The 18,106-nt window shown below is 43.0% G+C and overlaps 1 protein-coding gene across 1 annotated transcript in view; it reads left to right on the top strand.

Moving 5' to 3' along the window:
• Positions 1 to 18,106, top strand: part of LOC136991346 (obscurin-like) — a 153,138-nt gene that overhangs the window by 72,442 nt on the left and 62,590 nt on the right. Inside the window, exons 50-59 of the mRNA XM_067292213.1 lie at positions 754 to 1,020; positions 1,732 to 2,004; positions 4,924 to 5,190; positions 7,227 to 7,499; positions 9,547 to 9,819; positions 10,716 to 11,003; positions 12,538 to 12,810; positions 14,855 to 16,210; positions 16,823 to 17,101; positions 17,902 to 17,980. Of these exons, the coding sequence (XP_067148314.1) occupies positions 754 to 1,020; positions 1,732 to 2,004; positions 4,924 to 5,190; positions 7,227 to 7,499; positions 9,547 to 9,819; positions 10,716 to 11,003; positions 12,538 to 12,810; positions 14,855 to 16,210; positions 16,823 to 17,101; positions 17,902 to 17,980 (3,628 nt within the window). The remainder of the gene's footprint in view (positions 1 to 753; positions 1,021 to 1,731; positions 2,005 to 4,923; positions 5,191 to 7,226; positions 7,500 to 9,546; positions 9,820 to 10,715; positions 11,004 to 12,537; positions 12,811 to 14,854; positions 16,211 to 16,822; positions 17,102 to 17,901; positions 17,981 to 18,106) is intronic.

Raw genomic sequence — 18,106 nt, 5'->3', positions numbered from 1 at the left:
AAGTTTTGTCTGTGGCTGTCCTCCACAAAGGTGAAATGGAAGCCTTATTACTGCATTATCGTTAATGCTCTGTGCCTGGGAATTACAACAGGACAGGGTTTGATCCACAATCCGTTCTTCAAAGAATCTAGTGTCTTTTAAACCCAGTTCAATTTCTGCAGTTGCGATTTTGATCTCACTGTGAGAGTTGGGAACAAAACTGCAGCTGCTGCTCATGGAGGGTATGTACAAGAGCATTTAGGAAACTTGCCTGCCACCTGATAATAAGAGAGACTGGAGTATTTCTCTATGCTTAGAATGGGCTTTTATATAGTTTTATTAGGTTTATACTAAGAGTACGGTGTCTTTTAACTCAGGCAACAAGATCTTGCTTTTAGACCCTGTGTTGAGCTGTCACAGCCGGTGTTCTGCTCAGAATGAGTGGTTTCAGCAATTAAATGTCCAAACACTGTGATTTGTGCTGTTGTCCCTCTAACTGGTTACACTGAAAATTGTGGGTGTGCGCACATGAAGCCCTTTAGATGGCCTGTGACCCACAGCGATCCTAGATGAAGCAGCAATGGTGTCCCATCACGGTGTCAGCGGCTGATCTCCATGAGCGTTTGGCCGCGGCAGAACTCAAAAGCCCTGCCGCAGACGTGGCGTTCCCAGCGGGCAAGCTGTGGTTCAGAAAGTTGGGACCTGCCAAGCCGGAGGAGTTGCAAGCGTGTCGCTTAGCCCTGAGTCACTGCTGTGTCTGCTTCTCCATTGCAGTGCTACCGGTGCTGTTTAAGGAGGAGCTGAAAAACGTGGAATCCGAAGAAGGGGGAACGGCTGTCCTGCACTGCGAGATCTCCAAGCCGGACGCGCCTGTTGAGTGGAGAAAAGGAGGGACGGTCATTCAGCCCAGTGACAAATATGAGATGAAACTGAAAGGCAGCATCGCTGAGCTAATCATTCATGGCGTGGAGCCTGACGACTGCGGGGATTACGCTTGTAGCACCAGATACGAGATCACCACAGGTTCTGTGTATGTACAAGGTAAGACGAAATGGGATGAAAATGCTCCGACTTCTCTGCCAGAATTTCTCACTCCGGTATCTTTGACAGTAACAGACCAAACTTGTCTCAGGTGGAAACAGCTGAAACTCCATTCTTTTCTCTCCTGATTTCAGGGAAGATGTAAATATTTACATCCATGCTGAGGTTGGACCAGCGTTTATAGGTGAATGCGGTTCAAAGCACTGACCATACTGTGTACAATAGCAGATGGTGCTGTTGAAATACTATTTGTTTGGAGTAACTGTTATGAAAAATACTGAATTTCTTGTTATGATTGATTATGGCTTCAATTGTTGTTGATATTTCTGTTAATCTTTTAAAGCAGTTTAAATAAATACCCCATTTAAATCTTAAGCTAGCTTTCTGCCTGCGACTGCATACAATGTCAATGCAGATGGCTGCGACACACAGGACAGTCAGGTAGGAACCAGTCATGAAATATAGTGTTCTTTCAATGAAACAGTGTTTGCAGACAAACAAACATACTTCATTTGCAAGCGGGTGAAGGATGGAAGGTGTTTTTTAAACCCTTGAAAGAAATTTAAGGTCTTTTTTTCCCCAGAACAAGCATTACAAATTTAATTTTCCTGGACAACTTGCACTGTCGCTTAGGTTATTTCTGCTGGAAGGAACGTGTGTATGTTTATGCTTTTGTTTTCCTTTGGCACCTTCTCTTGCTCTGTTATACAGAAGAAGCAGCAGTCATAGTTTCTGATTTAAAGAACACAGACGTCTTTGTGGGTGAGACAGCCACGTTCACCTGCGAGCTCTCACGCCCGGGCGTGAAGAATGTACAGTGGTGGCTTGATGGATCTCCCCTTCACAACAACTTTGTGACAGAAATCTCTGAGCAGGACGGGACAGTCCACACTCTAACCCTAAAGGATGTGGCGTGCCATGACTCAGGCACTGTCACCTTCAGAGCGGGGTCCCTGATATCTTCAGCTAAATTATTAGTCAAAGGTATTTCATTGTGAGAAGACACAAATGGCCACCTCCACAATTGCTCAGTGTGCTAGTGCTTCTGCCTTCCTGGCTACCCTTACTAAATGTCTCCAAAATTCCTCTTTGACACAGCAGTCCTGCAGCCTTCCACCCGTACTCATGTCTTGTAGGTACAACCACATCTGCTTTTTGGATGATGCAGGTGAGGAAAGGTTGCAGGGTCAGGGCTGTTGCTTTCACCTGACATCTCAGTAGAGCTGGACCTATTCAGGAGAAGAGGCTGTGCTTTGGTCACTGTGCAGCTACCTGATTCTCCCACCAAGCTGTTTTTATAATACCACAAAACACATGGCCAGAAGTTCACATAATTCGCTATTGTGCTGTACCATAGCTTGGATACTGTCACTATATACTAAGCTCAACATATTCCCAAGTCAAGATCTTGGGCTCATGCACTGGTGGCTCCAGAGCTCCTCTGGAAGCCGCTGGTATGACCGCGGAGTAGCACGGTGGCAAAGTGGGCCCCAGCAGTTGATTGCTAATGGTTGAATACTAACAGTTAGCGCTGTGCTGGCAAAGCTTTGTTGTCTGTTGAATGAATATTTTCCTCATTTGGTAAGGGTAGCCACAAACTGCAAATAACACTGAGCTCCAGACTTTATGGTAAAGCAAGTTACTTCACATGCAGTCCTTTTATAGCCATCTGGAAAAGCTGTTATTTTTCAGACCAAAATAGCACTTATTCCTCACTTGGGAAAGGGATTTGTATATTAGGTTTAGTATGTAAGGAGGCGTAAAGGATGAAATGTTCTCTTTGTTCAGGTCTTCCTCTGTGTTATAATTATTCACCGTAGCATGGATTGTCCACAATGTGGAATTGTAGTCAGGAATTGTTATCTGCTTCCCTGTCAGTCTGATGTGTCCCTTGTTGGACCTTCAGAAAATTTTGCTCTCTGAGGAGAAGAAATGCCAGATCATTTATATCTAATATCAGAATGGTGCAGCAGCGAGACAGTGTGTAAATATGAGAAATCACATGTCCATTTGCCATCAAATTTGACTTCAGTATTTCCAGAGACAGAATCTAGTTCTGAGCGCTGTAGGCAAAGAGCTCCAGTGGATGTAGAAAATAAATTAAAAATAAATGCGCTGTTAGATATTCAGCCAGATAAAGGGCTCCTGAGAAGTTTTAATTTCATAGAATCACAGAATTGTAGAGGTCTAACACCCAAAGCTCATGCTAGTACAAACATGTATGTGGATATATTGTGCTTCTGCTGAAGTAAAGATTTTTTTTTTTTAATGTGAACCGAGTCACAGTATTATATGACTCTAACTGGATTAGGATGAGGAAGGCCTTTAAAAAACACCCCAGTTATGGTGCTCTGCTCAATAACACTTGATTTAATAGGAAAGTAAAGCACTAGTGAAATTCTAACTGTGCTTGTATTAACAGTCAATTTCCTGCACTTTACTTTGTCCAGAAATTTAAAGATCCATCCTCAAGCTATGTGTGTTTCAGTCTATCTAGCTGTCTGTGGCTGGTTCTTCATCAGGCAACAGGTCGTCTCTCTTAGTGCCGTGGTTCTAACCCTATTCTCCTGGCGTGCTTATAACGGGATATCTATTCTATGATGACCAAGATCTCATGACAGCTTTTCTTCTTTGGCCTTCACAATGCCGTTGTCCTACAATTGCATCTGTTCGCTGTCCCAGCATGGCTGGGCAGCGGGGGAATGGAGAAGGTTGGAAGAGCTGCCCTCTCCTTCTGACCCCCTTGAGCAGGGGTGAGGATTACAGGCCCCAGTGTACCCCAAGGCCCAGGGTGCTTCCTGTCATGCTGAGGGGGAGAACAGGGCCACCAAGCTCTTAGCTCAGCGGTGGGGCAGTGAGAAAAGGACAGTCTCCTTCTTTTGGAACCAGTGGTGACACTGACTGTGAGGAGCATATTTCTCCATCTTATGGGGATGGTGGTGTAGTCCCCCAATTGCACAGAGATCTTCTTGCTTCTTCAGTCCTTCCTGGAGTCCTTCAGTCTCCAGGATCTGCCATCGATGCCTCCTCTCCATACACACACACGCACACACACAGGGTGGCAGAGGGAGCCTTAGAGAGCAGGATCAAGCCTTGCAACGAAATGCCGAGAGACGTTTCCCAAGCTATCTTTGCTTCCCAAGGTCTGCCAGTAACATTGGAAATCCCTCAGCCCAATGCACAGAGCTTCAGGAGGAGCATTCCAGACAGATGTCTGATCTACAGATCAGCTGGTGAAAAGGAAAAGCTTCTTATTTTTCCCAAACCTATGCCTCTGGCAGAGGGCTAATTAAAAGAGCAAGTACCTCCTCCCTGTGCAGTGCCCTTCCTTGTTAGAGCTGTCCAGGAGCTTTGCTCCGCATGCTGCTGTGAGTGGGCTCTCCGCTGGAGCTTGCCTTTTCAAGCCCCTTCCCCCAGTCCCACTGAACAATGCTGATGTCTTTCTTTTGCCCAAATCAGTCAGGGCAGCCCATCATCCACTGCGCTCCTCCATCTCAGACTTGCGCTCTTGAAATGTTCTGGGAAGCAGAAGTGTTTCACATCCAGCACCGCTTAGGCTAGAGAGTCTCACCAGGGCCGAGAGGAAAACGAATGATGGCAGGAGTGCCAGCAGATGTTCTGCACAGAAGTTCGTGGTCAGGACTGTTAAAGTGCAGGCCTTAACTGCTGCTGGTCCATTTTCCGGTGTGCTAGTTACATTCTAATGCACCAGTTTTGCTTTATCCTGCTTGCTGCTGACCCAAGCAAAGACTAAACCGCTAATCCCTGGTGTGCCCGGTCGGCTTCTTGCTTGCACTCTCCCTCGGCCTGCTTCCTCCAACTCTGTACTTGTCAAAAATCTCCAGGTTGCTATTTCCTTGAGGATCCGCTAATGCATGTCCCTCCTGACGTGTTGGTTGACAGATCCAACCATTGAAGTGGTCAGTCCCATGCAGGATATAACTGTTGATGAAGATGGCACAGCAGAGTTCATATGCCAATATTCTAGGCCAGTGCACGCCATATGGAAGAAAAACGATCAGGAAATACATGCAGATGGGCAGCGAGTCCTTATCGTGCAGGACTGGAATGTAAGCATGCTAAAAATTAAACCTACGGTACCAGAAGACACTGGCATCTATTCTTGTGAAGCTGAAGGCACTAAAGTGGTGGCTGCACTTGATGTTCAAGGTGAGGTCTTCCAGACAAAGAGGAAGACTATCATGGGTCCCAAATATAAAAGGTGGAAAAAATCATGGAAGCGTCTCACAATAAGCGACACGTCAGAACCCGTTCTTTGGTGTTCGCTCCAGTATTGATAGCAGTGCTAAAAATGGATGGGAGTTAATGGGAACTGAATGGGAAACTGCGACACTTCACAGAAGCTTAGTTCTAATTAATGCTCGCTTATTATATCGATTATGTATCATACCTCCTCTCCGATGAACCGCATTTGGCTCCATCCTCAGTGCAATGGGATGTCTGCTGAGTTACTGTGATATCGCAGATATAATGTTGGTCCAAAGGAATAGTGAGAATACTTTTTGCTGTTACAGAGTGGTTTTTACATGCACTGCACTTTAAAACCAGTCGCTAATGGAGAGAGGGGAATTTAATGTTATTTTCAGTTATTGTCAACTGCAGCTAATCTAGTTCGGTATTTTACTTATTTCAAACACTGATCACTCAGGAAATACCTTCCTACTTGTAAACAGCATTTGTGAGGGCCCCAGAAACAGCAAGTAAAAAAATAACAATAGTTATATATTTTATACGGGTGTCTAATAATTTACTTCTGATGTCTGCATAAGGAATTTTTGTTTTCAGTCACCAGGTGAACTAATATGATCAGCAGTCATAGTGGTTCTGGTCTGATTTCTGAATTATCATGGTTTGTTAGGCAAAATTGTTCTTTCTGCCTAATTAATTGTGAGTGTAGGAGCAGAGTATTATTTATTATAGTATTTTGTACTTTGATAAGCGCCTTCCATTTTAGGAATTAAAAACAGCTAGCAGATATTAATGAGTATAATCCAAAAGAGGAGATAGGATCCACTTTTTATGCATAGGGAAACTAGGACTCAGAAAGTACTCGAAGAAACAGCTTGGATTGATCCTAACATACTTTATACATTCTGCAAGGAGTTGAAAAACCTTTATTGTTCTCCCTAAGTATTATAAAATATGGAAATCTTTTTAGTAACTCATACATTTTTTTTATTTTTTATTTTTATTTTTTGCTAGGGAATAGTTCAGCATTAATTTTCTATGTTTCAAACAGTTCCAGACAGTGGTTGTAGAGATCCTGAGCAGGACTATCTCCGAGTGTTGGTTTATATTATCGATCATGACCATTTTATGGTGTTTGTGTCAGTTATATTTATATGCACATAATCTGTGCATGTGCTTGGTGTGGCACAAATTTTATCCAGGTGCAGCAGCCCACATTTAGTTGTGCCCCAGGCTGATTGCTTATGTACAAATGCCAACCAATGCATGCAATTGCAGTGACTGTGCATGTTTCTGGCCACACGATTCGCCTCACACGTGCAGGAGAAAATAAACCTAATATATTGTCATAAGGCTTTTGTAATAATTCAGAAAATACAGTTTACATAGATGTTGATTTTTCATGTGTTTCCTAGAAGCGGACTGGCGAAATGGTTTGTTAACTTAGTTGGCAGTCCCTATAGCTTTGCCAGCTGTAATATTCTCTTGATGCGTTTATTTTGCATGAAAGGTAGGAAGAATTTATCATAAGCTGTCAGTTGATTCAAATTTCCCCAGTTAGTTACGATGTTAATTGTGCCTGCCTGGGAGACCTGAGGGAAATGTTTCCTGTTTGGGGACGGAAGGAATCTGATTATGTCCCCGTACTATCACTTCCTATTGAATATTGGCTTGATTCATATAAACACCAACGTTTTTTTTCTTGATTCATAAAGACAGAAGTCAGGTTTCTGGAGGAAGCCTAGATGAAACGCTAGAGCTTCTAGAGGTTTTTCATTATTTTTAAGCTACCTCACAACTGAAAACGGTTTTGAATATAGCACTGTGTTAGAGCATGGTTGAAATTAGCAGCTAAAGCCGCAAGCATACTTTATCACATCCATATCCTTTCCATCAGCTTTCCAGCAATGGGAATCAGCAGTGCTCCAAGGCTTGTCAATATTCAGCTATGCATAGCCACACAATTAATATTGTTGATGGTTCTCCTTCTCCACTAGCCAAGAACAGCATCGTCCAGGGCCTGGAGAATGTGGAAGCAGTGGAAGGAGGTGAAGCCCTCTTTGAATGCTACCTTTCCAAACCCGAGTGCTACAATTACAACTGGCTGATCGATGATGAGCCTGCCAAAACTACAGAAAACACGGAGATGGTTTACTTTGAAAATGGGCGCAGGCATCTTCTCTTGCTGAAGAACCTAACTCCCCAGGACAGCTGCCGGGTGACTTTTATGTGCAGTGACGCAGTGACCTCCGCCTTCCTGACTGTGAAAGGTAACGGAAGCGGTCTTATGGGGAATCCTAAATTTTTGATTTGTAAGGGCAAATGACCCGGAGAAATGCGATGAGTGGCAGAGAGGAAAAGCTGCATAAGCTGCTTGCTTCATACCCAACTTCTAATTCTCAACCAATGAATGAATGGTGGCTTATATTTTCCTTTTTTCTTATTGTTCTTTTTGTCATGACCCGGATATAAAGAGCATCATTTAGCAATGAGTTAGAAGCATATGACTGTCTTACAATAGTGGTGGAGTTGACTTTTCTAGGAACTTACGTTGACTAAGAGAAGCAGCACTCTGCGTTTTTCTCGGCTCTTGACTAGAGACGAATCCTTCTCGGATGTGCTGATAGCTTCTTGTGTCTGCCTCTCATTTGCATTCCCATCTTTCTGACTTGCCATATGTGCAAGCATTACATATCCTATTTAATATGGCCTAATCACAAAATTGGAAAAAAACACACTCCTGTTTCCACTTCCTTTCCATTGTACTGCTTTCTGGGATGTTTTCTAATTGTTCCCACCTTATGCTCAGAAGAGTCTCTTGACAAGGATTTTCATTCTCAAGGAATGTTTCCATTTTTTGGCATAAAAGATAACTTCCCATACTTTTGATATCAGTTGCAGAATACTGGAGGTTTGGCTTGGGCTTTCTGCTTAGTCCCATTTTATTAAATCTATCATTTCATTAAACCCATCTGCTTGTACTGATAATTCTGAGATCAAATGGAGGCTTGCTATGAACAAATGTAAATCTTGTCAAACCTTTGCAGTTGCATCTGATTGCATCAGGAGTAGATTTAGCTCCGTTATTTCTTGATGTTTTTGTTATGGTCTATTCTCCAGTGCCGGTGACTGGGGCGCACACCCATATATACACTTCGGCACTAGTTCTCCAACAAGAGCACACTGCACAGGCAGCATGAATATTCTCTGCCTCTGTGGTGCTGCAGTCTCTGTCAAATCCACTTACCTCATTTACTTCCTTAAAAAGCATTGCCAAATTAGGTACAAAACCAATAGCAATTTGTCTTAGACCTCTCCTGTTTAACTTAGTTCCAAAAAGAAGCTGGTTTGTGATACAGACATTCTGGTGACCCTTGGGAGTTCATGCAAATGATAGACACATTCTGGTAACTCTTGGGATTTCATGCAAAAAAGTGATAGCTAGAGAATCTGGGTTTAAAAAGGAAACCAATTGAAATGCCTTTCATGACTCAGAAATGTGCAAAGCGGCAGGCTGAGGACCTAGTGTTCTAGGGTCTCGGGAGAGTTTGGACTCTGGTTTGACTAGCACTTGAGCTCTGAGGACCAAATCCATCTTTGAGTTAGTATTTTATTCCATTTGATTTTATAACTATGGTTACTTCATGGTGCTATTTTTACTTTGTGTTATTTTTGTATTTTTGGAGAAAGGGGGAGGTAGCTCTTCCTTTATGACCCTTTATGGGGGTCAGTTGTTTCAGTGCTTCTGGGTTATGCATTTACCATTTACATCAAGGAATGAGAACCAGGATTCACCTTAGGTAATTGCAGGCAATTCTGTGAACTACCTAAATCTACTTGTCCTCGATTCCTCTTGTACTCTGTAAGGAAGAGAGGCATCTTCGGAGTGTTTGCAAATGCTTATCTCACTGAGATACTGAATCTAAAGGGCAAAGGCTGCCCTGTTCCCAGCATTTTTGTGGCAGCGTTCACAAATTGTTCAGTAAAGAAAACACAGGAAAGCAGCGGTTTCCAGTCAGAGATATGTGTGACTCTCAGTAATGAAAGCTCTGTAAGTTCATTTAAGTTTCTCCAATGTATTTTTCTGCTACTTGGAAAAGGAAGACATTTCTGGATTGGTTTTCACTCCTGAAAGTATCGGAAAGTTGCAGTCCCCAAGGATACCATCTGTTGTAGTGACATATGTAGCCTCTCTATTAATGGTCTCCTTGGTCTCGGAGGCCTGGCTGCCCAGAGATTCAACACAAATACTCATAATACCTCTTACCGGCATTTATGTCAGTACCCGAGGGCTTGATTACCTGTTTTTATCTGCAGGGTGGCGCTTACGGATCTTGCAGCCTCTCAGAGATGTGGAAGTCTCTCCAGGGGACAAAGCTACGTTTAGCTGCGTCCTGAGTGAAGCGGTGCCGATTAATGAAGTTACCTGGTATTCCAATGACACAGAAATCCAAACAAATGAGGACTGGGAGGTACAAGCAGATGGAAATAAATACGAACTTATTCTGAAAAAAGCCCAACCACATCATTCTGGAGAGGTGACCTTTGCTTCCAGAGAAGCAATTGCATCCGCCAAGTTGGCTGTGATCGGTAAGTTCATACATTGTTTCTGTCTTTCTAGCCCAACGGCACTTGAAATCTCAGACTTTGGTATTGAGGTACTGCATCAAATTTTCTAAGCTTTGCACTGATTTGTTTCTCATGTCCCAAGCTAGCATTCTTAGGCTGAGAAGATGCTGCTCCTGGGCAACTCTGTTCTTCAAACAGAAAAAGTTCACCTCATCACATGAAAATTAGATCAGGCTAGAGATGATCACCAGGTTTCCTTAGCTGCAGTCTTTCATAAAATGTAACATAGAATCTCATGAAAATCAGATTACTGAGAGTTCAGCACCACCCTCTGCAAACATGTGGGTGCTGGAGGGAGCTGAACTAGAGTTCATGTGTATGGAAAATTATGAGGGGCAGCAGAGAACCCTTTGAGGTGTGCTAATCTACTCAAGTAGAGATTTGACTGTAAATAGAGACAGGAAGCTGTGCACCCAAGGTTTGCATGTGGAAAGAAATGTTTGGGGTCTCCAAAATTAAAAAATAAAAATAAGGAAGGACAGCTGTTGACCTTATTTCCCCATAATTTGTTGGATTGTTATAGTATATGATGGCAGGTCATTTACTCAGTAAATGCCATACACACATCTTGTTTTCAGCTGGGTGGGAAAAAGTAGCGGGAAAATGTCATAATAACGTGTGACATAAGTATCTGAGATGGCTCTTGGAAAATGACTATTTGTCATTAGTAGCATAGATAGATCGGTCCAGCGCAGGTGTGTCGTGGTCACAGGCAGGTAGCCACTCAGCTTCATACTGAGACGGGTGCCGAATGCGTTGCACTTCCTTCTTGTGGCTTGCAGAAGCCTCTCAGGTTGTTGTAGCGTAAAGCACTATTGCTCATGTTATACATCCCTGGAACTTTGTTGTGCCCTCAGCCCACCCTGACCCCCCCGAAGAACCAGAAGTTTTAAGTAAGAACAGTCACTCTGTAACTCTGTCTTGGTACAAGCCACTGAGCGACGGTGGTTGTGACATCCTAGGCTACAACGTTGAAAGGAAAATCCCAGGTGTTGGCTGGCAGTCATGCAGCGAGGGCATGATTCCAAACACGGAGTTTGTGGTGGACCATCTCACCCCGGGCGAAGCCTACAGATTCCGCGTCTCGGCTGTAAACAAAGTCGGGGCCAGTGAGCCGGTGCACTTCCCTCAAATGGTGCAGCTAGGTGAGAAGGAGAGGTGCCCCCAGGAGGACTGAGAGCTGCTGTAGACCTGTGTTTCGCATGGCATGCCTGCTTCACCCGCTCCAGGGATCTCCTGGAAGAGTCCACTCTGCAACGTGTTTCAGTGCTTTGCTGCCAACACAGAATAGGAGAACTAGCTTGGAAAAATTGTTCTGGGCTGCTGCAAAGCAAAACTTGCTGCGTTGTTAGGGCTCAACGTTTATTTTCCCCAGACTGCATCAAGCTATCGTGTGGCCTGCACTGCATCCGTGTTTTGTCTGGTGACCATGAGTTTCTTTTCTGGTGGAGGTCAGATGGAATGAGGCAGAAGGGGCATGCTGGAATGCGTCTGGTGCAGCTGAGGCCCTGGGTGCCTACACAGTGGGTGGGCGGTGTTGTCTTCTTCACCCATCTTTCTCTCTCGTTCTACTATCTGCATATCTTTATATAATAACCCCCATGAAGGAGAGTGCTGGAGGAGACAGTTCCTTTGGTGGCTGTTGGTGAGACTTTGGAAGCCACAGTGAGATGGAGAGCCGCTCTTCCAATGTTTCTTTTCTTTTCTTGCGATGCCATCTGTGATATCAGAGTCCCCAGCAAGTACCTCAAAGGGAAGAGACTATATTAATAAAAAAATAAATAAATAAAATCCCTTTTGCTTGGGGCTCAGGCACACGGTGATGTTTTTGCAACATAACAGCTTCCAGGGTGTCAGCTGCAACCTGATAACTCTGCATACGCTCACTTTGTCTACAACAACTCCAAGGCGTTTTGGGCAATGATCCCCTCACCCCGGTGAAACGTGCAGAGGGGCAGGTGACGTTCAGGACTGTGCTCCTTCTTGGGAGCTCAGCTGTGTGCTTTAGGTCCCCATCAATGGCAGCTGAACATCTGCATGTTTCATGGATTTGTCTTGGCTTCATTTGGAATATCACTGTCATACAAACAGCACATCATTGGCAGGACTCCTTCCAAAGTAAAGAAGATAGAAAAAAATTTTAGGGAAAATCTTTACACTTTTTGAGAATTTCTAATTCTTCAGGACCGAGAGCAAATACTGTTTTCTTTTACTTTCAAGATTGGGATGAAGTCAGCTTTTAATAATCTCTTTTATTCTTTTTATTTTTTCTTTATTGTGTCACTTCTTCAAAACTTCCTCATTCTAAACATTACGATCTTCTAGGATATCTAGGGCTGCTTGAATGTTCATTGTGCTGGATAAATGAAGATCACCAAATACAGAAGTAGGAAAAGTGAAACAACTTCTGCATGTATATATTTATCTGAAGTTGGTTTAACCTCTGGGAGAGCTTGTGCAATTAATTTGGTATTATCTTTGGAAGTTGTGAACTTTGGATGCTGCCAGTCACGTTCTTTGATTGTCTGCAACAGTCAAAGAATCTATAAGTTAACGATGGGATGTTTGGTTATTCTACAGAGTAATCTGGAGCATCTTAAAGCCAGTTTATGATATATTGTGTTAATTCTTGTCCCTTCTTTTCTTCTTTTTTCTTTTTTTTTTTTTTTGTGATTACAGAGCCTCCACTTACAGTCACTCATCCTTTGGTGGGAGGATCAGTATCAGAAGGGGAGGTGGCTCGCTTGGAGTGCAAGTTATCAAGTGAAATCCAAGAGACAGCGACATGGCTCAAAGGAGAAGAACAAATACAAGCTGGAGGGAGATATGAAATCCTCTCTGATGGAAAAAAGCAGATACTCATTATTCATGAATTTAAACGTGAAGATCAGGACACGTACACCTGCATGGTTTCTCCAGAAGTCAAATCTGTTACCAGCCTGTGTCTTGGAGGTACAGAGTGCATTCCTGTGACCTTAAATCAGTTCTGCTCAGGGACATCTCAGCAGTTTGGTCTTGAATTCATTTTCCTTTACAAGTTGTCTCTCAAATCCACAAAGAATTGTTATCCCTGTTTTGTGTTGCCCAGTATGTTTCTGAATCTGTAATAGTTTTGAGCTGTTCGGATAAGATTTTCCTGATATTTTCCACCTTAACAAATACCCATTGTCACCAAAGTCCTCAACACTTCCTAGCTTAGAATAAAAACAAAACTTTGAAAGAAGAGAGAAAATTGCATTAAGTTGGAATAATATAGTCTTTTTATAGTGCACTGGGCTGAACTCTGACCAAAACTAATCACTACGATTGTTTTGTATAGCTCTTTGTTTCCGTAAGCTTAATAATGATCACTAGATCATTATTACTATAAGCTCACTGGGAGGCAATGTTTTTCCCCCCCCGATGTTTAGGCAACTCACTGTGTCCCAGAGAGTGAGTCAGACTTAGACATTTGAGCATAGGTATCTCCAGGCAGATGTTTCCATGTGAGATGGATGTCTCAGCTCCCATTACAACCAGTGGAGAACTGTTCAAGACAGTCAGTGGAGCCCTGTCTAACTTTAAAATAGGGTGAGCTGAATTGCTTTCCGTGCTCCACTGACTGTCCTAACTAGATACTCAGCAATTGCAACAGGAGCATAGGTGCGAGCTCGTGGGAGACACTTGCAGTTATACATCTTTTTCTACACGCTAGATCTTCTTTCTCCTTTGGCTACAAAAGGAACCAAGAAAATTGGCTTATACTAAATGTCTGGTTTTTAGTTGGCTACAGTTAGGTTAAGTGAATCACACTAATCTCACTATGAAGAGAAAGACCTGACAGTACTGGATAGATTGTGAATGCAGCTGTTTGTTCATTCTTTACAAAATGAGTTTAATTGGTTAAAATGCATGGGCAGATTAAGATACCTGAGGAAGAAACAGTGATGGGTAGATTTCTTAAAAAACAAAAGCAAAAATCTATGTATTTCTGTCGTGCCCTCACTTGAGATCAAGAACTTATTGAGGTCTCCCATTGAAAGACTATCAGTGTTAATCTAGTTGTGTGTGTTATTTTCCATATCCAAGTGTGAATCATACTCTTTTGGGCTGGATGATTATTATTTTTAGCAAAAGCTTTGGCACTTTGCTTCTATTGTTCTCCATGAGAGTGTTTATGTATTTCACAAATAAAAGACAGCTGCAACAGAAAGGACAAAGCCACTGTTTTTTTACGCAGAGGCTTTAGAGATCAAAAACTTTACTATGTGGTAATTCAGACAATACACAATCAACATCGCATTTCCCTGGAGGCATTAGTAAAACTGAGAACTCATCAGGAGATTAAAAAATAGTGTTTGTTTATGTCTTTGAAATTGAAATATTTTTCTGCAGCCCTGGGCAGATGTGTAGAGTAGAATGAGGGAAAAGACATGGAACTCCATTCACTTCTCTGCCTCGCCTTATAGCTTGTGCACTTCCGTGGGTTTTCCAAGGCCAAATTGCAAGCTCTTGTTTTCAAAACATGAGTCTAGCCAAACGCTGGATAGCTTACAGTTTTGGACTATGACTGCATATAAGAAATGGAATTAGACATGAACATAAAGAGTGACAGAATTTGGTTTACTGGGTTCAAATGCATGAGGAAGAAAAAAAATGTTGCTGTTTGGCCATATTTTATGTACATGCATAGAATCCTAAGATAGTTGAGGTTGGAAGAAGGGTCATCTCTGGATAGCCTAGTCCAACCCACCTGCTCAAAGCAGAGTCAGCTAGAGCAGGTTGCTCAGGACCTTGTACAGTAGGGTTTTGAATGTCTCCAAAGGTGGAGACTCCACAACCTCTCCGAGCAACCTGTTCCAGTATATTAAATTTATATTTTGTTCCCAACTTAATGTTTAATTAAGTGCCACTGATATTCTTCTGTCGAGACTTTAGTATGATATTTCCATGTGCTTTCTCAGGGCTTAATCATAGACTTTGTCTTTTAACATCTCACCAATCTAATTCTCCTCAGTTCCTACTGTAGCATTGCTAAAAGAGATCGCCAGGGAAGCACCCAGCGCAAGCCAACCGGAAGAGCTGGTGGATGGACATGTCCAGCCCAGCTTGCCCCCTGAGGCTGCTCAGGAGGGAGACCTTCACCTGCTGTGGGAAGCTCTGGCCAAGAAACGCTGGATGAGCTGGGAGCCCACCTTGGATCCCATCAGCGAGGTGCCTGAAGAGGATGAGAAACTTCAGGAACTGAAGAAGGAAGAAGCAGAGATGTCTCACTATTACTCAGAGGAATACTCCACATGTGACGAGCTGGCTAGGACTGGAGAAGCCGATTTCTCTTTCACAAGTTCAGATGATGAGTCTAGAGCTGGGACTCCTTCACTAGTCAACTACCTCAAGAAAGCTGGGAAGACAAGTGTCAGCGTTACTAGCAAGGTTCAATCGGGCTCCACAGGCAAGTTATGGAAGCAGTGGGAGAAATCCAGTGTGGAGACTGCTGTGGCGGTCCCAGCTGCTAAGCCAGCTGAACCAGAAATAACGGATTTAGATGATCCTTCCATGAACAAGGCAGCTGTAAAGATCCAGGCTGCTTTCAAAGGCTACAAAGTCAGGAAGGAGATGAAGCAACAGGAGTGCCCAGTGTTTGCTGAGACCTTCAAAGATTTCTCTGGTGAGCCTGGAAGCACTCTCCACCTTGAGTGTGTGGCCCACAGCAAAAGTGACATGAAAGTCTGTTGGCTGAAAGACGGGGAAGAGCTTTCAGATGGTCGCTACTATCACATAGACAATTACAGTGATGGGACCTGCTCTTTGATTATCACTGGCCTGGATATGAAAGATGCGGGTAAATACACGTGCGAGGCATCTAATAAATTTGGCAAAGTTTCACACAGTGCTAAGGTGACGATCGGCAGTCAGGAACCTCAACTTATTCGTAAAGAGAAGCAAGTTAAACATACCACTGACAGTGAGACTGAGAGCTCGTCTGGCAGTGAGCTGGATGATGCTTTCCGTAAAGCAGGAAGGAGACTTCACAGACTCTTCAAGGCCAAGATCTCAACGGAGATATCTGACGTGGAGGAAGAGCTCTTTGTCAGTGCAGATGAAGGGGACGTAGAGGTGGTGGACCATCAGACGTATCGTGAGTATGACCAGTACATCTACATCAAGTTTGAAATCTTGTCTGAGGCAAAAACTGCAGCCACTCGATTCAGAGAGATGTTTGGTGCCCTGGGAATCCCCGTGGAAACTGACATTTTGGAACAAGGCCCTAAAAAAATGGAATTGCGTATTGGGAAAGCAACACCACCCGCCGTCGGGAAGTTTGTACCACCAGCAGCAAGACCTCCCCCACCTTTACTGACTTCTGATACAGGTGAGTAAAGCAAGCTCGTTCTTTCTTTGAAAAAGGTATCTGGAGCAGGTCAGGATGTTATTTTTTTACTTGTGAATAACTTAAACCTTTGTTTTTCATTTCATGCAGATATTTTCTGGAAATCTTTGCACTTTTGAAAAAATAGATGAAATTTTTCTTTCTTTTTCATTTTTGGGGAGAGGAGGGAGGTCAGTGCTGGAGCAGGGGGTTGCAAAATTCTCACTTTTCTGTAAAGATGCTTTTGTAGTAGCAATTTCCACTATTATAATAATATAGCTATAAATGCTTTTATTGCTATACTTAAGTTAATTAAACAGTTTTCAGAACAGCCCTTAAAGAGGGACAAAAGACATTTTGTCAAGGGGAAGAACTGAGGTGATATATAGTTTGCAGCTGTGAGATTTCAATACTTTTGGCAGTCCAGGGGAATTTTTTCTTAGTGTTTGTCAGGGAGTTTCTACTTGACCTTTATTGTCATGGAGAAAAGATATCACTCTGTTATTTAAAAACCTGCGAAGCAGAAGTCTTCTGGCACTGGGCAGAAGCGCTCCTAAAATACATCTAACGCAACCCAATTTTTCCTTTCTTCTCCCCTAACTACCCTGGATTTAGCCCCCATGTTCATGACTGAGCTTCAAAACCAAGAGGTCCAAGACGGATATCCAGTCAGCTTTGACTGTATTGTCACTGGCAAACCTCTCCCCACGGTTCGCTGGTTCAAGGATGGGAAAGCAATTGAAGAAAATGACCATTACATGATCAGCGAGGACCAGGAAGGGTGCCATCAGCTGATCATCATGGCTGTGGTCCCTGCTGACATGGGTGTTTACCGTTGTCTTGCTGAAAACAACATGGGTGTTGCTTCAACCAAAGCTGAGCTTCGAGTGGACTGTAAGTCTCAAAATAACTGTAGGAAAGCCAGAGGGAAGGGGTCATGCTTAGAGGGGGATAAATATTTTTTAAGAAAAATGCTATTTACATTTTTTTTAAAAATGAACCTCTTGGGTTCCCCCCAACAAATGGGGGGGAAAAGCCTCCAAAATTTTCTTTGCACCAGAAATGCAGCTTTTCAACTGAGTCTGGTTCTTAGAGTGCTGTGGATGCCCTTTTACTAAAGAGCATATATTATTCTGGATTGGCTGACTGAACAGTTTCTACAAGCAAAATGAAGAAATATGGAAGTGCTATCAAACTACTTTTTAAAATGTTTCTGCTAGGATATTGTAAATGTGTTAATAAAATGATAATGATGGTACAAGTGTTAATTATAAGGACAACGTGGATGTCACTAGTATGGGTGAGCTGCTCAGTTGCAGAGCAGAGCCCAGTTATTCCTAAAGGTCAGAGACGCATCTTACTATAGACCATACCCAGTTCGCTGGGATTTCTCTGAGGCTCTGAACACCAGAGAGGCGACAGAGAAGGTGGCCTAGATGTTCCCCTTAGGAAGCCCTTCTGACTATCTCCTGAAGCATCCGTGTTGGATCTTGAAAGGAGCGATAGTTAGCTACCTTTGGAAACACCGCCATGGTGCAATGGTTGTGTAGGTGAAATAATGGATTTTTAATAAGGGAGATCAGCAAAAACTATTCCTCCGAGTTTGGAAACTGTTAGCTCTAATTGCTGTAATTATTATAAGATGAAATAATTTCAAACTTCAGATTATCTAAAATATTTTTTCTCTTTAACAGTGACCAGCACTGACTATGAGACAGCAGCAGATGCAACAGAGACTTCCTCCTACTACAGTGCCAAAGAGTATATTTCAAGGTAAATCTAACTCTAGTTCTTTGTAACTTCTGACTCGGTAAGATCAATATATTTCTGTAATGTTGCTTTCTGCGTGGAAATACTGAGTCTGTTTTTGCTGTACCTGGCAGGGCCAGTTTAATGTAA

Source organism: Apteryx mantelli, chromosome 2 (genome assembly GCF_036417845.1).
Source record: "Apteryx mantelli isolate bAptMan1 chromosome 2, bAptMan1.hap1, whole genome shotgun sequence".
Lineage (NCBI taxonomy): Eukaryota > Metazoa > Chordata > Aves > Apterygiformes > Apterygidae > Apteryx > Apteryx mantelli.
Note: the sequence above shows the minus strand (reverse complement) of the source record. Positions and strands in the feature narration are given on the sequence as shown.